The sequence below is a fragment of the Molothrus ater genome, chromosome 6 (genome assembly GCF_012460135.2).
Source record: "Molothrus ater isolate BHLD 08-10-18 breed brown headed cowbird chromosome 6, BPBGC_Mater_1.1, whole genome shotgun sequence".
Classification (NCBI taxonomy): domain Eukaryota; kingdom Metazoa; phylum Chordata; class Aves; order Passeriformes; family Icteridae; genus Molothrus; species Molothrus ater.
In genome coordinates, this window is record NC_050483.2 from 50,653,164 (window position 1) to 50,677,470 (window position 24,307).

Below are 24,307 nucleotides of genomic sequence, written 5' to 3' on the forward strand. Positions count from 1 at the left end.
CTTTTCCCTCCTTCCTCCTGCCACAAGGATCAGAAGTACAACCACACCATTTGCTAGTCTGGTGTAACTCCTGAACAATTTGCCTTCTTGCCACAGTCTTAGATATTGGAATGTCTTAGATATTCCAGGAAGCAAATGCTGCCTTTGTTTTTGAAAAAGACTGGTGGGGAACTTGCAAGAGGCAGGTGAACTCCTGTGGCACACAGGGAAAGCAGTGCTGTGCTATTTGCTGGGTCCCCAGGACAAAGGAGGAATTGAGAATCTGACTCCATGTTCTTAGAAGTCTAATTTATTATATTAATATGATCTATATTATATTAAAGAATGCTATACTAAACCTATGCTAAAGAATAGAGAAAGGATACTTGCAGAAAGCTTAAGAAGATACTAATGAAAAACTTGTGACCTGTTCCAGAGTCCTGACACAGCTGGACAGTGATTGGTCATTAAGTTAAAACAATTCACATGTTGGATAAACATGTGAATAAACAATCGTTAAAACAATTCACATGTTGAATAAACATGGATAAACAATCTCCAACCCCATTCCAAAGCAGCAAAACACAGGAGAAGCAATCAGATAATTATTGTTTTCATTTTTCTCTGAGGCTTCTCAGCTTCCCAGGAGACGAAATCCTGGCGAAGTGATTTTTCCAGGAAATGTGACAGTGACACTGTGCTGGCACCAGTGAGTTGTGTTGGGGAAGTGTTGGGATGGCACTGTGGGAGTGAGCCTGTGATGCTGGATCTCCCAGCATGTGACACTGGAAGGAGCTTGGAAAGCACAAGACTCTGGTGCAGCACATATTGTCAAGTCTCATTCCTGGACTCCATGGGCTGGCTGGGCATTGCCTTTTGGTGGTGAAACTCCATCTTCAAGTCCTACTGAAGGACCCTTAGAGTTATTCCAGGTGGTTATTACTAGAGGGGACTGAACAATCTGCATGTCCAGCAAGAGTATTTGAGTCTGCTTAGATGGGAGGTTATCATGTGTCTAGCATTGACTGTGTTAGGAAATAAAAAGAAAAATCTTAATTTTCAGGGTTTATTATGATTGGATTAAAAAGATGAGCAGACAGTTAAAGGAGACAAATGGGAAACAGAAAAGGTAATGGAGTTAACGAGATTAAAAATTGATCCTGAATAGTGTGTATTAAATGATTTGTATTTATCCTGGTGTCTCTGTTAGTGGGACATTATTAATGACATGTTTAGAAAGTGTGGTTGAAATAAGGACTTTTTTTTTTAAAAAAAGGGGTTTGAATTATGAAACACAGCAGAAAAAACAGATGTTGGAAAAATTGGAGGCCAAGAATGTCATTAATAGACTATTTTTTGCCTTCAATGGATCTGAATACCTGATCATTATTCTGAGCACTGCTTGGAAAGGGTGGGAGATGTGAGAGATTTATCCTCGAAGTCTTGCTACAGATGCTGAGATACTTCTATAGCTACATGTTAATGTATGGCTGAGCAGCCTTCAGAGGCTGGGAGAAAGTTCTACTTGATTAGATGCAGCATCAGGTGGAAAATCATGGATGAAATCAGAAATCAGTATCTTCGTTAATTGTGAATTATGGATGGTTTTTTCTCTGCTGGTTTTATGTCTTTGAAAAAGAATTGCTAAAATCTTCCTTCAGTTAAGAATATTTTATTAAGTTCTCCATGCTGGCTCTTGAAATTAAAAAGAATCTCTATTTACAGAAGAGGTGGAAGTTAGAAAGTACTCCTGCAGAAGTATTGAGAGGACTGCATTGACTCTTGCTTGTTCTCCTGCATTGGTTGAATAATGTGAATTCAAAATTTGCAGACTGAATAGAATGAACATAAAGTTTTGGGGTTTGTTTTCTCTCCCCCTCCACGTTCTAATTATGAATTAAAAAATCAACCTGGTAGCATTAAAGCTGTGGAGGAGACCAAGCTTAAAGTCTGTCAGCTCAGTGTTATGGCAGATGATATTTTATATTTATTTTGCAATATTTTTAAGGTTAATTTTTAGATGGAGCTCAGGGAGTTATGTAACTTATTCCTGTGTGCTATGAATTAAAATTCAAATTTCCGTTGCTACACAGTGTGACAAATCAAACCCAGAAAAAAACCCCTATGAAATGCAAAACATGCGTCATTCATTCTTTGCCTAAGTTAATTAAAAAATTAAAAATTCTGAATACAAATGTACCTGTGTGATTTCTTACTGAGTTTTAATACTGAATCATGTATTCTGCTGATCACCTAAGGATGCACCAAGTTTCTTCCAACCATTAAGAGTTTCCTTTGGGAAAACAACTTAAAAGCACAAATGGGGACCAAAATGGCAGTAGTGCAGGACACCCTGTTTTAATTAATTTTACTGATTTACACCAAAATTAGTACTTACTGCTTTTGCAAGAACTTGTGGGCCCACTTGGAAATGAAGGTGGGAAGGAGCCTGGGCAGTGGGCAGGGAGGTGGAACCCCAGGCTGCAGCACCCCAGCTCACTGCACCTCTGCATGATTTTCTCACTTCCAGAGGAGAGAGCTGGCCAGGACAGAGCCAAGCAGCACAGACCCAAGGCAGCTTCTGCAGTGGTTGTGAAATCACACTCTGCAGTCCCCCTGTGAAACTGGCCTTTGCTTTTATTAGAAAGGTTTTAAAGTATCCCAGATTGGAATGCAATGCTTAGTTGCCACATTAATTTGAAATAAAAGGTTTTATATAGCAAAAAATGATGGTTTTCATTTGATTCATCTGTAATAGTTCAATTTTTCTGTTTTCTGTACAGAGAAATAAATCACCATGATGTGCTGATTTCTCTTTATGCTTGTTTATTGTGGTGTGATGGTTTGTTCTGCTTTCAAGTGTCATTAATCCCCAAGAAATAAATCAGAGTTTCTGAATAAGCTTTTCTTTGTCAGGTTTCATTGGGGTTTAATCCTCATAATCGTTTAAAAAGGCTTTTCTTTTTATGGAGGAGTCTTGTTAGGAATTACAGCATGCAGACAGTAAAAGTTCAGACATTGTAGTTGTCACCTGTTAGAACTTGTATTTCTCCTTCCCCCTTCTCCTTCTGCCACATGTAGCTGTCTAGGGCTTGGGCTGAGACACAGACATGGGGTTTGACTGCAGAGGGTGAGCAGGGGAGGATTACAGCTGTGCTGTGATCTGGTCTGCAGCTCCTGTCTGACTCTGGCTTCACCACTCACCCCTGCAGTGGCTCTGGGTGAAATTCCCAGCATCACCAGCTGGAAATAACCACACGTGGCATTTAGTCCTGGGTGGTGTAGTCTCATGTCTCTGTGCAATGGAAAATTTAGGCTTTTGGTGCAGGGAGACTTCCTTCACAGCTGACAGCAAGGCAGAAGAGACTCATTAAACCAAAACAAAACAAAAAACTAAAACAACCCTGAGTAAAACCACTGTGCCAAGAACTGCCACAAACCACATGCTTCTTTACCTGCTCTTCCCAAGCAAAGACTGTAGCACACCAGCCAAGAGGCAAATAATTAGAAACATTTCCAAACTGTGTCCCTGAGAGGTGTGAACAGTGAGGGGTCCTGTTTGATGGATGGTCCTGCATTTAGGAGAGGGGGAAGGATTCTCTTCTCTGTTCCCTTCCCCATTTCTGGAAATAGCTATCACAGTGTTGTGGGCTGGTCCCAGATTAATTTCAACAAAATTGAAAAACAGAGGCTGCATGTGGCAGAAGTAGATTTTCACTCTAGCTGGCTCCAAAGGAAAAACTGCAGAAGGCCATCAGGCACTTGGACAGGTTTCACACCTTGAAAAGTTGTTTGTCCTGCTCCGTTGGAGACATGGGATGCTCTGGTGGCATTCCAGGCAGAGATAAACTCATACACAGAGCAGAGGAGTACACACAGAAAGGACAGCATACATTAAAAGACTTAAGATCTCAGAGGAGGAACTGGATTTTTTTGTAGGATTGTGCAAACTCTTTACTTTCTACTTTGTAAAAAGGACTTAGGACCTGTAAAACAGTTTTTGAAGTTTAGGGCTAGTCTGCAGACCTCACAATGATGCTATACTGCTGCAATTTTCTTTCTGGACTTCTTATTTGTGGCTTTATATCTAACATTTCCACTTAAACAAATTTAGCTTGATGAAAATATCAATCAGCCTAAGTTTGGGAGAGGGGGAGAGCCTTTCTATTGACTGCAGAGTGATTGAGATGCAAGTTCAGACACTGATCTTGGTGTGGATGTGTGAGGTGGATGCAAAATGAATGTATGAGATGAGCAAAAGGATCTCTGAGGAGAAGAGCTGGGTATAAAAAGGCATAGATGGGGATATCTTGCAACATCCTCAGAAGTACCTCCAATGCAGGAGGGATGTCTTTGTTGCTGGATAGAGTTTGCCATTAGATTTAAAGAATGGCCACTCACTCTTTGATTGAGACCACTACAAGGGATAAAAAATTACACATCTACTTCATGCTGTCCTGAAATGTACCCTCCAATGTGCAAAAATAAAACAAGAGCTTTTTGATATGTATTCAATGTTTTATTATGATATCTACTATCCACAGAACAGCCTTGCTAAAAAACTCCAGGAAATGTAAATGACATGCTATGAATAGGCAAATGATCCCTAGGCAATAATGTGTGCTGAATAACCTTTGTGCCTTAGCAAGCTGCCAGATCTGCAGTGAGATCTGGCAGCTGAATAATGCATTGGGCTTGATGCTGTACCTGGCTCTGGACATGGAAAGCAAGATCAGTCAGCCCTGGCAGTGGGACCACTGTGTGCAGGATGACACTGGAACAGGTTCAACCACAGCATCCCAGTGCAAATGGAGAGCAAATTTTCACTACAAAACGGTGCTGAGGATAAGCTGATTTGGGCTTCTCCAGTCATTTCATATTCTTTTTTAAGAGCAAAGCAGCCTTTCAGGACCATTTGTTGAAAGCAGAATGTGCCACTGCTGCCAGGCTTGGGGAGAGAAACATATCATCCTTTTGTGATAAGGATTAACACTGCAGCAGTGTCTACCAACTCCAACGTGAAAGAACACAACCTAACTGTGTGTCTTATTTGGGGCTTCTGAGTGTTTCTATCACTCTCTATGTCATCTGAGCTGTTTCAGAACATATTTTCAGCTGGATCAGCCACAATGGATATTTTTAGAAATTCTTTCCTGTTATGCCATTCTGCTACTGACTGAAAAAAAGTGAAAGGGCAAGGCCAGCTTTCAAAGGGATGCATGCTCTGTCTGCTTCAATGAAATCAATATGTTAGTCTCCACCTACTCTGGTCTGGGGTTGTTTTGTGAACTACATATCAGAAGAACATCATATCATTACAAGCATTTGAAAATTATTCTCTAAAATCAATGTGCTATTTTCTCTTAAGCTTGCATTTAGGAAAATCTTTTCAACACTTCTTCCCACTGAAAAAGTTAGTGGCTATTAATTATGAGAGAAATGCATCTGAAATTATTTTCTCCAGTGACATGGATTCATCTGTTCTATGGCCCACATAATTCTGTTTTTACTACAGTGACATTCCAGGGGTTACACCCAAGATAAATTTATCTTGATGTATGCTATGTTATTTATCCACGGAAATATCGGGGTAAGGGGGGATGAGCAAAATCTGGCTGCTGCTGTGCCTGTGCACATGCTAGAAAATCTGCTGGCAGCAAATACAGCACATGGAGGAAAGTTAGCTGGCCTGATTCTGTCTTTTCCAGAAAGTCAGGGAAACGGAGGCGGCCCCGATGCAGCGCTGACCGTGGGGCACGTGGGTGTGCTCGGGTGCTCTGCAGCTGGGCAGGGTGCAGGGCACCCCCTGCCAGCCCCAGCCACCCCCTCAGAGTGTCAGCCCCTCCCAGAGCCCATCCTGCAGTCAGCTGAGCTGGGTTTGGGTGGAAAGGCAGCGCTTTGAAATATATCTCTGGTGCCACACTAAAGGTCATCTCCACCATGGCTCTTCCCCCTTAACTGAGCAATTGTGGGAGCAGCTGCACTGAGGCTGTGGCCACACAGACAACCACACCGTGTAGCTGCAGGAACAGAAACATCCTTGTGTCCCTCTCATACCCAGGTGTTACCTTCAGAACTGCTCAAGGGTCATATCTTCATGCAGTGAACTGACAAAAATTGCCATCCTCTCTCTGCTTCCCTCAGCAATTGCTCGTTGTGGATTTTTTATTTCTTTTTCCAGCAATGGTCTGCAACCTTGCATTGTGCTAACAACACACATCAGATTGATGGCCATGCCACATGGGGTGGGGAGCAGGAGTGCCTTAGAGCAGCCACCATCCCGCTCATGGAGATTACTGTCATCAATTTCCATTTTCTGTGAGCATCAACAACATGATTCCTGGCTTTAGGAACATCAGTTGATTCCCAAGGCTAAGTAGGTTTTCTTTTGGCAACCATTACTCCACCCCCACCATCAATGCTATAAAAAGACATCAGCAGCAGGTAATTTGCTTTGGCTCTATAATATATGAGCCTAAAATTACATATTTTTCTTTACTACATCAGATTGGTACCCAGATTGGTACCTTTTGAGCCTTTACAGATACCTTATGACTTTCAATCCAATAGCACAGTCATCTCTTTTTCTGGCTAATCAGAAGCATTGTTGCTCAACACTGGTTTTGGGGAAAAAAAGAGAAAGCTTCAAACCTTAATTAAACACCTGAACAGTGCTGGGAATTTCAGGACAATAGGAGAAACAGATCCATTTGCAGGACAGTAGGCTCACAGCCATGTTGCTGTTATCCTGCACCCCATCCAGCAGCAGCACCGGTCCATCCTCATCCCTTATGACCCTTCCTGTGAATTCCCCCACCCCCTTCCCACTTGGCTGCAGGCTTGGGGTCTCCATTTCATAGCTGAGCTGGTCTGCAAGCGCACACAGCACGAGCTGCTGCACTTCAATCTGAATCTGAACATCCATTTCTGTCAGGGAAGACCTTTGCCAGGGTAGAGAGGATGGGTGGGGATCCTGACAGGGAAAGGGGACGCCCTGGAGGAAGCAGCTGGGGACTGTGGAGTTGAGGCTGATCCCTCCTGAAGTGTCAGACCCCACAGGCTGCAGGTACATCTCTGGTGGATCCCTAAGCCGAGCAGCTCTGAGCTGAACCTTGCAAGGGCTTTTCAAATATTCATTCCCCAAATGCTTCTAAACAATGCCTGTGATTACTCAAGAACCATGACTGTAACACTTGGAGGAGGAAGAAAGGCTTAATAAACCCAAATGTGTTTGCTAGCAGTAATTCACAGAAGGGTTTCTGGCTGAGCCTGCCAGCTGCCACAGTCTGCATGGCTGCATTTAGCCAAGCCTAAAAGCAGGAGCAGTGTTGGCTCTGGAGAAACCTACTGCTCCCTCCCATTGTCTAGAGAAATGAATTGCTTTATAGTAATGCCTGGAAATTGTGTGCCAGTCACATGCTAAGCAGATAAACAGCAAACGGAGAATACGGATTTGTTCAATGAATCTCCAAAGCTTTCTCACTAAGGTGTCATTCTGTTGGAGCTCCTATTGAAAAGAGGACTGATTCCTCCCTGGAATTCCTTCCTTCCAGGTGGTGGTTTGTCCCTTCAGGGATGTGTAGAGCACTATCACATCAGGTGTTGTAACTATAACACTTGGTTGTGCAAGTGCTAACTGCAGTGCTGGAACAGTGTTTATTTCCTTTCACCATAGCATGTTCTAGATCCATCAGGAGCTGCAAATGTTCCAGGATAACTATGGCTTGTTTCTTTCCTTGCTGGAGCCTGCTGTGGCTGTGAGAGATCTGACTGGGGACATGTGCCAGGTGGGTCTCAGACACCACCATAATGTTGTTTAAATGTCCTAAGTGAGCTGTGCATGGGAGCATTACATGGGCTCATTCTGTCCTTTCACAGGCTCATTCCTGAAAATGTTCAGGGAAGGTGAGGTGTTAACAGCATACTTAAATTCTCTACTGCAGTATTCATCTACAGCTTTCAACCCAAATGTTCTCTCTGTTGGCTCCAAAGTGATTGTTACTTTTGTCCCCTTCTCCAGAGATATGGTCTCAGCTCTGTTCTTTAGGAGACCTTCCTCTGAGAGCAGAGGAGTCACTCCATGGACAGCAGGAGTTTTGCATTTCTGACCCCACCCATTTGGGTCACTTTAGTGCTGATGTACCTGCTGTGTCACCCACCTTGGCTCTGTTTGCTTGCCCAGCCAGGTGCAAACCCTCTGCTGCGGCCTCATGTCCTGTTGCTGTCATGTTTATGTCTACACAATGCCCTGGTGTTTGTTGAATCTCCCTCTTGAGCCCCAAAATTATGCTTAAGTAATCTGATTTTTGAAGCAGGGAATTTCATGGAATGGAGTGGAATTTGTCCTTGCAAATAAAGAAAAGCCTCCTACAAAATCAACGGATTTCTGTCAGTATAAAATAAACTTGAGGGAGAAGAATCTCTTTCCTTCCTCTTCATGCCTTCATCTTTTTCCCTAAAGTGTTGTAAAAAGAAGAATTGCTTCTGGTAAGCACTGTCCTGGCACTGGAAATGGCTTTCTGTGGCCACTTACAATTACTGTGGAGATCAATGGGGAGCAGCAGCACTTGTGAAGAGTGAATGACATGAAGTTAACTTTCCCTTCCCTGCTGGGATGGATAGTGTACTGTGGCCCTGTTTCCTTATCTTCTTTATACAAGAGTCATTTCAAGCTAGATTTTTCTTGATTATCAAAAGAGAAGTTACAGATTTTGCTGTACTGAATCAACCCAAAACATTGCTGCCGTTCAGAGGTGTGTCTCCTCACAATCTACCCTCCAAGCACATTTGGAGGATCACAGATCACTTCACCATAATGCATTTTAAGTTCATCTTGTTACCTTTCACACACACAGAGATACATAAATGTCCTTGTGCTGTGTTTGGAGCTATATGAGGAAGAGGGATGATCACATGTGCCTTCCCTTAGAGCAATACTGGCCACATGAGATGTCATGTAAAGGAAAGTGGAACAGTCTTAGAAAGCTGGGGAAAAAATTAAAATTAAAAAATTAAAAAATTAAGAAAGGAATGGGAAGCATTTTGTGCAGTCTACATATAAACAAAATGTATACCATTGTAAATGTCTTTTTTCTTAATTTTTTAAAGCTTGGATAGCATGATGCCTGCCATGTTAAATTGTTTCCTTCAAAGTCATTGGCAGTAGCAATTGTATTGAAGTGGCTTTGAAGGCTGGACTGAACAGTGAGATAAATAATAGTTGCATTTTGGTTTGTGCATTATCATATTGCTCTAATTCAGCTTAATGAGTCAATTATCCACTTACAGAAATTAATTACAAAACAGGCTCTAAAAGTGTCCAGGATGGGTTCTGTCAAGCCAGTGTCATGTTGTGGGATGTGATGAATGATGCTGAGCCTCTCTCCATCTCTGTGCCTGTAGATTCCTTTCCTTGGGACAGAGGTGGTGAGAGTGGACAACTTTGGTCTTAGGCTGCAGCACAAAACCTTCTGTCAGTCTGTCATGCTTGGTGTTCAGCTTCACCTTGAGTAAAAGTGGGCTTGGGAACATCAACATCATCTTGGGGGAAAAAAATCTGGGAGGGGTTTGGAGCTAATTGAGCTGCAGCACTAAGGGCTTGCTGTCATTCTGGGGCGTTTGGGTGCTCACAGAGAGGTTTACTGCAGGGATTCTGGTCTGTAAGACATGAACTACCTGTCCGTTGCAATGGTGCATCTCATGTCAAGGGAATGGGATGCAATAGATCAGAGTTAAATTAAAACACATTTCATGTATTTATAAATGAGCAGTGGTATCTGTTTTTCTGCTTTGGTGAACCTGACACATATGAATGTACAAACCTCTGTCTCTGATGGCTGGTATTATTTTAATAGTAAGTGAAAAGCCCAGAGAGTATAAATTGCTTGTGTTTTTTCATGACAAAACTGGATTATATAAACCTGAAAGGAAACACTATACTCGGCAGAATAAAACTTATTCATGTATTGCTTGTTAATCTTTCACAATTAACACTGATTGAAGTTGGGGTTGGTTTTTGGTGGGTTTTAGTTTGGTTTGTTTTTTTTCTAATTTGGGAGTTGTTTCTTACTATCAGTAAAAGAAGTTAAGCATTGAATTGATTATTTGAATATTTAAAGGCTGAATCGTGCATTGCCATGAGTGCTGTGATCTTTAGAGGCACTGACAGCTTTCCCTCTGGCTGTTAACATGTCTGCTTTATACAACACAAATGTCAACATCACTACTCCTCTAATTAGAGCAGTAGGTCAAACAGAGTCTTTGTCTGTGGAGGAACCTGAGCCATTAGCCATGTTAAGAAGAAGCTCCTTTGTTAAGCTTGATTTATGTTTCTGAGGTTTGTTTTATCCTGTGGCAAGCTACAAATGCTGTTTTCAGAGTGGGGCATTTTTGCTGACTGCAGAAAGGGAAATACACAGAAGGGATTGTCCCTCCACTGGTTCAGCCTCTGCCTGAGCTGCAAAGCAAACCTGCCCCAGCAATCCCAGCTCACTGCAGGTCTGGCCTGTGTGACAGACTGCATTGCTTTAGTTTTATTCAAACACATGAAGTGTAGGCTTCCAGAGAGTTTAAATCATAATAGTACTGTAAGTTGTAGAGGGTTATAAAAGTAGAGAAATACAGTGTTATCCCTTAAAACTGATGCAAAGAAAAATTGCCATCGTCCTTGTTTGGGTTCTCTGCTGGAGGCACCAGTTCGGTTTTGCCTTTTCTGATTCGTTTTTAATTAGGATTTAGCATAATTTTAGCATAATGATAAATCTTCCATTTTAGATCAAGAAATAGTGTTGTCTGTCTTGACTATCCAAAAAATATGATTGGTATTTACAGATCATCCCATTTGTTTTTCTGATGTCTTTGATTGCATCTCTTCCAATGCAATATGCATCTCACAAAACTGAAATTGCCTTATGGAAATACATAGAAAAATATTTTTAAGTAGACTATAGGCTTAAAATTTTTATTTATTTTTAAAAAATATTTTAAATTTTATTTAAATGTATTTTTAATGAACTGATTTGTTATATAACATTTTTTGTCTCTGTGATCTTGGGTTTTAGTGGATAAGTAGTTGGTGAGTCTCCAGTGGAAATTCTCAGATTTCAGAACAGCAGGATTTTTCCTGAGAGTAATTAATAGTCAAATAAGCTAACACTGGCATGAGCTACTGTATATGCTTTAGTTGTTTCTCTGGAAGGAGAGTGCCAGCAGTGGAGAGGAGATCACAGCAATCTTTCCTCCTCAGAGACAAGCGTGTTGAAGAACAGGGCCAAGCAAAGATGGACAGGAAATGCTTTGGGTATTGTTTCTCTGTCTTTTGTTCTCATTAGCATTTGGCATAGCCACTTGTGCTTCCTTTCTCCTGCCCATTTCCCTACAATGCCATGTGCCACCACACACACCAGGGTGGTCTGAGTGACTCTTTACAGATGAAATATTCATTTGCCTCTGCCCTCTGGCAAGCCTGAAGCACATGGAGAGCACAAAGGACAATGTTCCATCTTCCCCCCTCAAACCCACCCTGGGCACACAGCATGCCCAAAGCCTTGTGGCACTGGTGGGCATCTCTTGTGTGTCTGGGGCTGCCCTGTCCAAGGAATTTCCTGTAATTGGTCCCTGGGGTATGGACTGAGGTATTCTGCTTCCTCCACAAGAGAATGGTGTGGGGGGCTCTGCCTGCTGCCTTCCCACTCTGCCTGCCAAAAGCACTGCTCAAATGCTTTGCCTCTCCCAGGGTTGTCTGGGAAAGGAAACCACCTCCTGAACACCCCTGCAAGGTGCTGAAACATGCTCTTAACTAGAGATGGGAAGGTTCATCACATTTAGTTGGTAGGTGGAAACCTGAAATGGCTGAAAGTGCTTGCAGTGTTGCAGAGAAAAAAGTCTCTTCACTCTTTCTGCTGTGCCCCAGCACAGTGCTGACATCTCAGGGGAGTTGAAGCTCTGGAGATTTTGTGTTGGAGGATCTTTACTACCATGGCTCTTTGGGTTGGGTTTTTTTGGGGTTTTTTTTTTTTTTGTTTTGTTTTGTTGTTGTTGTTGTTGTTGTTGTTTGTTTGGTTGGTTTGGGTTTTTTTACATTTGCTCAGTGACTGTCATTCTGCAGAAAATTAAAGCTGTTCATTAGCCCCGACAGAAGCTGTGTTTGCAGATTTATGTTGCCCTTCTCTGAAGAGACAGTGCTGCTTCTGCCAAATTAGCTACAGCAGATCTGTGACCTGGAGGCTGCTCTTCAGTAGGCTGGAATTAAACCATCCAACACACATCCAACATAAACACTGCTCCTGTAATGAAGCTCAGATACAAGACACCAGGTGCCAAGTCTCTGTTGGATTTTAAAGTGTTACCTAACATATTTTTAGAAATACCAATCTTATTGCTGAAAACCAAATGAAACTGAAATAACAGACTTGGGTTTAATTTGTTTTCATTACCGCATCACAGACCTATGAACTAATGACTTTCAATTCATTTTTCCATTTCAAATTGAATATAAACTGAAAGACTAAGGCATACTATTTCCTCTTTTCTTCTCCAAAATAAGAATGTCCTCAAATGTGCACCATAACTTTGCAGATGAAAAGCATGAAATAATTTTGATTGTTGCGTGTGCATAAAAAAAGTTTAATATGGAGATCATACATAAACATAAGTTTCTTAGTTTGCATAATAGTTTGGCTCCTATTGACTCAGTACAAGTATTTCCTGAGGGCTGTCCCGACTCTTGGTCAAATTGATGCTCTCTGTTCCTCTGAACAAAGGACGCGCAGAGAAGGTCACAGGGGGCCACAAAGTTGGCCAGTAGCTTTAGGAATGAGCTGGGGAGCTCTGCTGTTTTGGAAACCTGAATCTCCACAGGTTTCACACTGAAGATACCCTGTTAGCCATGCTGGCTGTGCCCTGGTATTTGCTGGTAGCCCTGCCCAGCAGGAAGCATTCCTCTCTGTCCTCACCCTGCAGTGCTGGCTCTCACACAGCTCCACGCCGTGTCTCTGAAGGCACACTTCATTGCATGCTGTGTTATGCTTTATTATAATGAGCTGGGTGCTCATTAAAGGTTCACAGTTATAAACAGAGCTGTAATTTAGCTTAAGGAGCACTGTAATATCAGTGTGGCACCTGGAAACTCACCTTGTCTCAAGCTGGGTTATGTCAAACTGTAAGTGAAGGTACTTATTTGTAACAACTGAAGTGGATGAGAGAATTGCAAGTGTTTATAAAATGTACAGATGAAAAAGTGAAGGAAAATCTAATCTAAGTCTACAAACCCTTTGTCATTCACTCCAGAATCAACCCTGTCTCCAGTCATTCAGCCAGCCCTCTGCTTCCTGTTCTTTGGTGTCATAGCTGTAGAGAGGGACTCTGCTCTCATCTTCTGGTTCCAGAAAGTTTTGATTCCAGCAGAGGAGGCTCCCAAGAGCCCTCCAAGGGTCTGCATCACACTCCCTTTTTCCTCTGTACATTTATGCAACCAACTAAATCAAGAGGCCACTATGAATTGCTTCTGATAAAGCCATGGTTTGCCTCCCCTCACATGTAAAGTATGAGTCTCTTTTTTGGCATCTGACTGAGATCACCCAGTGGTGATGCTAAGTTTGAAAAGACTGATTCCCCAAAACTGTCTTGAATGGGTGCAAATAGAATAGAATAGAATGAAATACACCAGTAAAATAGAATTTCCAACAAGCTCCTATCTTTTCTGAACCTTATGCTCATCCAGAGGCGATTTAGATGACCCAGCAGCAGCTAACACAGCAAGTGTGGCACTGATGTAGCAGGAGTGTTGGGTCCCAGAGCCAGCCTGGTGAATGTGGATGTGCATGCTGCTGAGTGAGAAGTATTCTGCCTGTTTTCTGGAGGGGTTCTATTAAAAGCTGCAGTGCCTTGAGACTCCAAAGTCAGAGCTGGGCAATTAGCATGGCAACAGTGTGCGCAGTGCCTCAGGCATGGCACAGACCAAGAGAGCCTGAATAGAAAGTAAAGTATAGAAAACCTCTTTATCAGCATGTTTTATTCTTATTCTCATTTTTAAATGGTGTGAACCTAACTCTAAGTGTCAGTGGAAGTGAAAAACCAAGAAGAACGAGGTATCGGGCTGTGCTGGCACACCAATTCATAGCTCTTGCTTTATTCTATTTTCCCTTTTCTCTTATTCTGGGGCAGGTGGGATGAGTACTGAAGAGCAAAACAACTCTATCCGGAAAAGATATGGGAAGGGATGGAAAACCAGGCAAATGATAAAGAGTCCACCAGCTATGTAACACCAAGCTGGGAGCTGGAAACCATTCCCTGTGTCATTCCCTATGTAGGCCACCATACCATCACAGTGAGGCAGGGAAGTCCTGTTTTCCCTTATCATGTCTTTCAGGGGAGTGTTCCCCAAATCCATGGTCTGATTTCCAGCTGTGGTTGTATTATCACAGTGAATAAAGACCATGGTCTTGGTCGTAGAAGCCAGTTAGCCTAAGCAGAAAGAGATGGGCAACAAAAGCAGAAATACTGAAGAAGAAAGGTTCATGGCAAAAAATGCAGTCAGTTGTAAGGAAAGTGGTTCTGTGAAGCTTGTGCTCCCTAACCCAGTTCCAGTGCCCTTCATGGGAACGTGAGCTGGATTTGACTGGGGCTCTTGGAGGTCAGTGCTTTATCCACTAAGCTGCAGCTGCCTAAACTGAGTGTGCAGCCCAAGAGACAATTGAGAGCTTTTGCCTGGTTTCTGTTCTGTTTGCACTTTGGGGAGTTGGTTTCAGCAGACCAAATAATACTGTAACATTGCTCAGCTGATAACACACCAGTTATAAAGTTCACTGTGAGGGATCTTGCTGTGACTTGACTGAAGGGTTCTGTGTTGCTCTTGATTTTGATGAGCCTTTTGGGGCCTACAGAGAAACCAGGGTGTGATGTAGGGCAAGACTTCCAAGGCTATGGCAATTTATTAAATCTTTCAAAACTCTTGTGTTGTTTTGGGTTTTTTTTAATTAAAAATTTGATCATAATGTGGCTTTGAATGCTGCTTTCCATATTCTTGTTGGGGCTGAGAAATAATGGTTGATGCACTTGAATTTGCCTTTTGTTCCCACTTGGCTGTGGTTGTTAGCATTACTGTTGAGGCTAGGTTGCCTTAACACTGGCCCAATGGAAGATGCACTGCAGCTGTTATCTTACTCCCTAGAAATCCTCCATGACCTGAATTTGTGATCTTGGGAGATGGTGGAGCTGTAGAAGGTTCAGAAAGGCATTAGAAGGAACAGTGAGCTGAGTTACTACTGAAACTTTCCCCATTCCCTGTATCCTTTCTCTTACCTGACCTTTCTGTAAATTTGTTGACTTGCGAGTGATTTTAATTTCTCTTTTTATTTTTTTTTTCCCAAAATATTGTATCAGTAATGCAAAAGGACAGTTTGAAAGATTTCAGTCCTGTTATAATAAACCCAGGGTATTGTTATGAAAAGCACGTCTCGACACAGAGAGAGGCTTGTTGAGTACTCCCACTCTGTGTAATGGCTCAAGGGCTAAACTTTTATGTTAAGCTTTGGATGGAAGGGTTATCTTTTGACAAGTCTGAAGTGCTGACAAAACCCCTACATGTTTTAGACAGTGAAAAAAATGCCAGGTGACTAGAAAGTTGTACTTTTGGGAAAAGTCTGTTATTCTGATGCTGATTTTGAAAGGAACTGTGCATGCCATTGTGGAGGGTTTGGTGGTCATCAGATGGACAAACTGGTGAGGGTACCAGTGGAGGCAAGCAGCAATTCTTTGGGAGACCCTCCCTACCAACCTGACTTTGGTTTGCTCTTCTAAGAAAATGAGGTTTATGCAGTTGCTTTACCTCTGTGTCTGCCCATCCTCTTCCTTCTCTCTATCACCTTCCCAGTAGCTGACCAGCAGATTCAGAAGTGTCAGCCTAGTTTGACAGAGAAGTGAAAATCCCTGGTTTCTGGCACTCACCAAGTGGGTGGAGAGGAGAGGGATTCAGTCTGGTGTCCTGTGTGAGGTGAAGGCAGGACACAGTCAGGTTCACCAGCAATTCACTGCCAACTTGCTCCTGTTTAGTAGATGCCCAACTCCTGAGAAATGGCTCTTTGTGGTGTCCCTGCATGGTGATGGGAAAGTCACAGAGGACATAACACAGTCAAGAAAATAATTTTGGACAAGATAAAGGGGGAAGGTTGCTAGGAGAAAAAGGATAAAAATCATGGTAAAGCAGGAATACTTCTGCTATGGTTTGACAAACATCATGCACAAACAAGTCTGGTGCACAAATGTGCTCAGGGATCCTGTTTCAGTTTTGGCACTCAGAAAATCTTTTTATCTGCCAGGCAATGGGAAAAATCTTTGCCAATAAATAATCGAAGGAGGGAAAGGGGGAAAAGAAGGGGCTGTCAGGATAATTTTTGTTTTAATAAGTATTGTCAGTAGTTTTGGATGAAGGATTTGCATACTACACATCTCCATTTGCTAGCTGTCCTTGTGTTTATTTTTGCTAAAATAATCTGAAAACTATTCTTCTTGTGAAATTTAAGAGACATTCTCCCACCTTCCTGATTGTCACAATTAATATGGATTTTTGAGTAGAGTTTATTGACATTTGGTGCCTTTTTATGCCCACCTCAAAGAGAGTGTCACCTTTTCACTGATGGAACATTACAAACAGTCAGATCTGCAATGTTCACTTTTTAACAGACTAAAGATACTTAATCTAAATCAACACTGTGACTCAATTGTGCAGCTTGTTTGGGCCCAACAATGATTTGTTATTCTTCCCAGCCAAAGTATATCGGCAAATATCAGGGCCACACTCATTGTCCATCACTGCAAACACTGGATTTAAGATGGGGCTTCAACAGACCAGTATAATTTACCTTGTTCTACTGCCTGATGACACAGATGATATAAAAGGTAAATTGCTGCTGCAGCTGGAATGGCTAATTGCTATAGGAATTTTGCCACTAACTTCAGCAAGGGTAAAGCAAGTATTGATTCATGCAAAACTACCTCAGTATCCTGTTAAATGCTACAAGGGATTATTCTAAGACATGAAAAAATGTGGAAGGAATATGGATGCTTTTAAAGGAGAGAGCATCTCTGTATGTGTGCACCTCATTGTGTTACATGGCAGTGAAAGTTGACATGAAAAACTGCTGACTGTACCCATTCCACCTTCAGGGATCCTTCTGCATGTTGAAGTTTCTCTGTGCCTATAAGTCAGCTATTTCCAACCTATCCTATTCCTGGAAACATAAATATCAGAAACAAGGGCGGGCATTCTTCATCTTGGTGTGAACCTAGCCTTCTAGAGCCTGCACAACCTTCACTTTGAGCCCTCACTTTTTAGGGATGGGGTTTCTGTCTTGAAATGTGCTTTCCCAATGAATATCACCTTATATGACCTGGACATCAGACAGGCATGTGCCTTTAGAGAACTGATAAAAAGAACAGTTATGTGTGATTTCTGATGGGTTTTTGGTCAGCTGCTTTCCCTCCAGTCTCTTGAGCTGTGTTTATATGGTTTTGCTTTACTCCGACATCCCTTACGTCAGAAAACCTCTCCTTATGTTTGCACCTGCTGGGCTGCACCTCACCCACCCATGTGCCTCTGAAAGGTTTGTGATAGAAACCATTCCATGGGCTTATGGTGCCAACCACATGTGATGGGGCTGTCTCATGATACAAATATCTGATCTGTTCAGCAAAACATGATGCTTGAATTGCATTTCTTAATGGTGGATAGCATTAAATAGCTAAGGTAAGTACCAGAATTGAGGCAGTGCTGGTTTGATTGAGAAGCTCCTGGTCTTCCTTTGGGACTATTGTGAAGTTGGTATTTCTTGTTTCAAGTACAAACCCCAGAAATGTACATGATCACCTCATAAATCAAGAGCTACAAAAAAGTAATGTAGGCAGTTGAAAGGACCTCTGCCAACAGCTGCTGAAACCACTCATCATGTTTACTAAAGTTTAAGGAAAAATACAAGCTGAAGGTGAAAATACATCAGCTGTGGAGCAATGTTGGGAGATAGCATATGCTTGGTGACATAAATATGAGAATGTTTTTTAGCTGATACCCCAAGTAAGTTTATATTTACACTTAGACCATATCTAATAGCTCTTTAGATCAAGGGCATTGCTAAACTTTAACATAAAAGAAAAGTTATGTGGAAAAGCTAAAATTTGAAGTACAGGAGGTTTGCAGTACTGTAAATCTCAGCTTCTGGAAAAGGAAAGGAGATGGTAAGCCCGAGCTGAGGTGCTGCTGGGAAGAGCAGCTGTTCTTTGCTGCATTGGAGCAGGTCTGGGTGGAGGGGCTGGTTCTAGCTATAGGTACAGAGGTGCCTCCTGCCTGCAGCAGGGAGATGCCCAAGCTGGTGGCTGCAGTGAGACTGCTGACATGGAGCCTTGGATGATACAGCCCTTGGCACCACCAGCTGCCATGAAACAATGGGAAAATGTTTGTTTAATAAGGACTGTAAAATGTCCCCGGCACTCAGGACTCTTAAGTACTTTCATAATTTCAGGGGAACTTTTCCTGGCAGACTTTGATCATGTTAAATAGATTTCCCATGATATCATAATGCTCCGTTTGTTATAAATGTGCTGATTTGCGGATGTGCAATTAGCTGACTCAAGCACAAAGCAGTATAGATACCCTGTGTATGAAGTGGCAGTTTATTTCTCTCCATATGGTCTGTAACTTGTTCCATGCTGCTTACCGTGGGGTCTGGGCTCACTGCCCACTGCTCATCACAGTTTATAGAGAGGAAAATTGAAGGCAGCCATGGAGTTAATTCTTTGCAATACAGTTATTTCCTTCAGGCAATACCTAGGCTGTTTGCATCAGCCAAAACATCCCCCTGGAAGCAGGTGAGTCCTGACTGCTCCCTCTGCAGAATGAGGGTGAGATGAAATAATCTTAGCAAAGGGCACTGCATGACTTGAGAGCCAGAGGCTTCCCAGAAGGAAAAAATAGAGCTTCCCAAATCCTGCATAACACGTGGCCTTCAAAAGACTTTTCTCCTGCCATATGTTTATTTATCACTACTTGAATGGATCTATACAAAGGGCTAAAGCTTGTCCCTCTTAAGTCCATGGAAAGACTTCCTTGCACCTCAGCAGTGATGGGATTGCATCCTAAATTAATAACCCCAAAAAGACTGATTTGTAAAATATGCTCAGTGCAGGATCAATTGTTTTGCTGTTGAAGTGACACCCAGCACCTCACCTCACTACACATTTTTAACTCTTCTAATAGTAAATAAGCATATTTTACATTCCAGTCTGGTTTCTCTCTTGGTCCTTTCAAATGAGTGGGGAGCGTGGAAAAAAAGTGATTTGAGAGAGCAAGAGCATATATTAACATACAGGGTTAAATTTTCTGAGGACAAGGAATTTTTTTTGCCTCATCAGCATGTTTAACAGTTGCAAATCTCAGTGTATGAGGAAATGTCTTACATTCAAAGACTATTAACAGCTGTGAAATTAGATTTACAAATCTGAATGTATAAATACATATTTTATATGCTGTTGCATATCATTTGTGCATATATTCATGAAACTCTCTTGTAGTTTATGAAATTTGAGTGTAACATTTCAGTGGGAACTTCCAGATTTCTTAATCATGAAATCGTTAGATGAAAGTCTTGCCATATGCAAATTTTGAAATTTGTGCAATATACATGTTGCCTTTTGAGAATAACACAGAACTAAACCCAGAAGATATATAAGTATAAATAGTTATTTGGAAGGTCTGAAACATGCTTGTTAAGAAAAAAATATATTAATCATGTCTACCTTCAATTAACTCGTAGGTGGGTACAGTTTTATACTATGATTGTGATTCTTATTTTTTAAATAGTATAAGCAACACATTCTACAGTGATTCACTTCATTCTTAAAAATAGCCTGGGTTTTATGCTTGGAGATGAGTCATTTTGAGGCTGAGGCACTCACCTTTCTAGCTCAGCCTATAGCTCTAAGGATTGAAAATACATAACATTATTGTCATATACAAATCACGATTCATCTGGTAAGGAAACTCTCCAAAAGAAAGCAAATCCAATATTTGGGAGTGTTTGGAACATGAAAGCTGAGTACATGGCCAGCAGACGTGCTGCTTGCAAACCTATGGGAATATTCACTTAATTGCAACTAAAGCCTCGCTTCTGTGTTTAGGAATCCTGATCTGCTCACACAGATCTCAACACATGACTGAAATAATCTGTTTATCCAGCATATGGTTCTTTGTGAGGACTGGATAGAAGTCAGCTACTCGGTCTTATGTGTCATTTGTCACAGAGTGCTGTGTCCTTCTAAGTGCTCCCTTTCTAGTCCAGGGCCATGGAGGCATTTTAGCAATGCAAAGAGGTGATTAGAGGCACTTCTGCTGGAATGTATGCTGTGCTGCTTAGTGAAATTAATTTGGTTTATGACAGGGGCATGGAAAGGCAGCCCTGGGCTTTGTCCTACTCACTGTCACTATTTCCTAGGGTGACATTGGATGTGTCAGTAGTGACCTGCTCTTTGTTGTCCTTCAGCATGCACAGTGCTTCATGCACAGTGCTAGCAGGAGGGAGGAGATTGGGAGTTTCCAGGTGTGCTCAAAGGTGTTTGTTCAGGAGAACCAAATCTTTAAAGCCGGGGTTTTCTAGCTGATATAATTGCAGCTGATATTTGTGTGTAAGGAGGGTAATATCTGCTTGGTTTAACAGGGAAATTATCATACCTCATAAGTGCTGTCTCGTTTCCCCCAAATCAGTGACCATATCTATCTCAGACACATCAGAGAAATGAAAAGGCTCCTCAGATCTTTGCTTATCTTCACCTTCTTAAGTTCATCTAAGTTCATCTTCCTGCATCCTTCTGCCTAGAACAGTGAAGCCAGCATGGCTGATCTGGGCCATTAGTGATTTGTGTCCATACTTACTTGGAGATGCATTTTTCAGGTTATGTCCTTTTCTGATATATGCAGTAAAGTACTATTTGCACTGACTAACTCTACAATTATTGTCAAGGCAATGTGTGAGCTATATAGAAAAATTGCCACTTGACCTGAAATAATGTAAAATTTTCAATTCATGAAAAGCAGGATTTTTTTGAATGAAACAAGGTAGTGCCCAACATCCACACAGATCTCAAAGCAGAAGGATGTAGTATCAGGAAAATGCAGCCAAATTGACATCCCAAGCAATAATAAAATGCTTCATTAAACAGAAAGAAATAAAAAGAGAGAAAAACAAAAGCACTACAGAAAAAGCTGTGCTTAAATGTCAGTGAGAACTTCAATTCTTGTTGGCTTTTAAATTCCCCCCATCAGAAAACTGAAACTCTTCAGTCATACAGAGATTTTCTGCAGAGGAACTGGAAGCAGCAACTGAGCAGGCGATGTACCAGCAGCTGGGAGAGCTGCCAGATTTTGACACCCATGTTTTCACTAGGTGCCATTTCAGCAGTAGTTTCTGTAGGTCTTTCAGTTGGACCATGAAAGTCATCTCCTGTAACAGGAAAAGCAGTGAAGGTGAAAAGAGCTCTGCTCCCCTGCTTAGGTGGAGCAGTGTTTGCAACCCTTGCTGCCCAGCAGAAACTGCATTGAAGGGTTTGTGTAGCTGGTGTGCCTTGCCAAATTCAGCCTATTTCTTACACATCTCTCTTTTTGCTATATTAAACAGGGATCTAAGGTTTTACAAATGTATGTTACACTCTGAAAGCAAGGCAAGGATGTCAGGAATCGTGTGATCTCCTGAGGACTGGTCTCCTCAGGGCTCTGCAGGTTTTGCTCTCTTTAGCAGAGACTTCAGGGCCTCTGATGCTGACTCCCAGACAAAGTCTGTGTGCCTCCATGGTAAAACCATGGCTTCTGACTGTGTTTCCAGCAGTTCTTCAAGAGCTGAGAAGCTCTGCAGTTTTTTGGGTGCTTTGGGAAGTTACCTGGTGTCTGCACCCTGTGTCCTCTGCTCCAGGTCAACTTGAGCAGATGTGGAAAAGGCATCTAAGTAGGTGAGGAGATAAAATTTGCACTGTGCTGTGCCAGGTAATGTTCTGGGCTGGAGCTGGACCTCAACAGGATGCCAGGCTGGCTGCCAGGCAGTACAGGGCCCTCGGTGCCACCAGGGCGCCTGGGTTTGGTTCATTGTGTAAACACCCGTGCCATAAATGAATAACAGCAATTTTTTTTCTTGGTCTGAGCTTAATTTGCTTTTGCTTTTTCTTGGACAGCGAACCTGTGCCTTGAGAAAATGCACGAAAAGTTTTTAATATCCATGCCTCCAATGAGGCAACAACGGCACATCTAATCTAAATCCATTTTGTTTGTACTTTTGCTCAGCAAAGCAGCTATAAGAAATAACACATTTCTTCTTTAAAGTGCCTTCCCCGCCCCTGCTGTATGTTACTTCCTGCCCTCCTGCTCTCTCAGTAGCGCTTCCCTTTCCTGTTTTGGTTATAAGCCTTCATAGAGACTCTTGGCTTGTCTCTCTGCCAAATTTGTCTTCTGCTCAGGTGAAATAGAGTATTTGGATTTGAGCACACGTGCCAGCTTTGAGCATACACCTCTGTAGGATTGCCTGACCAGGTCCTCCTCCATGGCAGGCACGTAAGTACCTGGGGACTGTGCCTGTTGGCAGGGACTTTGGTGACCAGAATTAATGTGACTGGATGTGAAGGAGAGCACGTATTTGTGATAAACACAGAAGGTTTGTGTTTTGGTTATAGCCTGGTAGGATAATTTATAATTGTATAAAATGGTAATTAAGCTTTTATGGCATGCTGCATTAATATGCATCCCCTGGTAGTGAGGGAGAAGCTGACTTGATGAAGCGAGTGTTTCTTCATTCCTGATCTGCCTCCATCAGCTCCAGGGGAATTGTCACAGGTTTATTTACATTTCTTCTGGGATTGAAGGGAAACCAAGGCAAAGTGATGCCAGCTTTAATGAAAGATCTTTATGTTGATTTCCTCTATTCACTTTTGAGTCTGCCTTTCCTGGTCATTAGTTGTGATTATGATCTTTCAAAGCCTTTTTTTAAGGTCTCATTCTCCTGAAATACAGATATGGTTGGCCCATGAGTGAGAGCCCTCAGTCATGTATTTTCACTTGACAGTTCAGTTTTGCATAATTCATATTTTACAAGATTAGGTACTTCTTGCTTTTATTTCTGCAATTTGAGGGGGAAGGGAAGTAGTTTATATTGATAGCAACCTGGTCCAGTTGAGTTGCTTTATTACTGGTTTTGTCTAATTGAGTTCCTGGTGTTTCTCCAGGCCATTTACTTGACTCATTTTTAGGAACTTCTAAGCATTTACTTGATATTTACTTCTAGCAACTCCCAAAGTGTATCTTCAAGGTGGTGTATAAAATCTGGAAGTGAGCCCCACTTCACAGAAAGAAATTTAACACGATTCAAAGCATTAACGGAGCAGTGAAGTTCCTCCATTAGGAGTCCCCATTAGCAGTCAGCTGTTGGAACTTGGAAGGAAAAGTTTCCTGGAGCGTGGCCTGGCAGCAGTGGCACTTAGCTTAATCACACCACTTCCCCAGTGAAGTGCCTTGTGCAAAGCAGATCTCTTTAAGCATTTCTTAACATGCTGAGTTGAGATCCTGATAACCGGAGTTCCCCTGAGGGTCATTTGAATTCTTATGCTTCAGTTCACAAAACCTACCAGAGGAGGGATGGGTTAAAATTAACAACACGGCATGGTTTTAAAATCTCAGCAACACAAACTAAGCAGATGTGCTGGCTTACAAGGGCATCAATCTGTGGCCTCTCTGCTGGCCCCAAATCTGCACTGATTGGCAGATGTGCTATTTAAGTGCTGTGGCAGACACTGAGAGGTCAGGGCTCTCACAGACCTTGGCTGGCAGTGCTGAGGACTGAGCTGTTCTGGGCTGACAGTCAGACCCAGGTGAAGTATCTGTTCCTCTGCAGTCAGGTTTTGCATACGGTATAATTTTTTTGTATTTTTTTCTCACTTTTCCCATGCTCAAGAGCATTGAGGGGTGACAGAAGGTTATGCAAGTTTCTCTGGTCATGCCAGGATTGTGTGTGTGTTCCCAAATTTAGCAACTCATCTGCCAAAGTCCTGGCTTAGTGTGCAACCTGGGTGCCTCATAAACTGCCTCTTCTCTGGTTTCCAGCTGATATGTCTGCTGTGGGTATCTGCAGCAGATACTGGACAAGGCTGTTCCTACCTACTGGGTATGCCAATGTATTAAGGGACAATTCAAAATTAATGTCTTATTCCTAACAGAAAGTAACTTTTGAATATTCTTCCTTATGGAGGTGAACTGGTGTTCATCTTACTCTTAATAGCCCTATAAGTACCAGTATTTCCATTTCCT

The 24,307-nt window shown here is 42.1% G+C and overlaps 1 protein-coding gene across 7 annotated transcripts in view; it reads left to right on the forward strand.

Annotated features, from left to right (window-relative positions):
• EVL (Enah/Vasp-like) overlaps window positions 1–24,307 on the forward strand; it is a 147,450-nt gene that overhangs the window by 46,360 nt on the left and 76,783 nt on the right. Inside the window, exon 1 of one of the 7 annotated variants that reach the window (XM_036384056.2) lies at window positions 22,494–22,561. The exons of the other annotated variants lie outside the window; for them this stretch is intronic. Coding sequence (XP_036239949.1) covers window positions 22,551–22,561 — 11 coding nt within the window. The 5' untranslated portion in view covers window positions 22,494–22,550. Of the gene's footprint in view, window positions 1–22,493; window positions 22,562–24,307 lie in introns of those variants that run through there. 7 annotated transcript variants of the gene reach the window in all.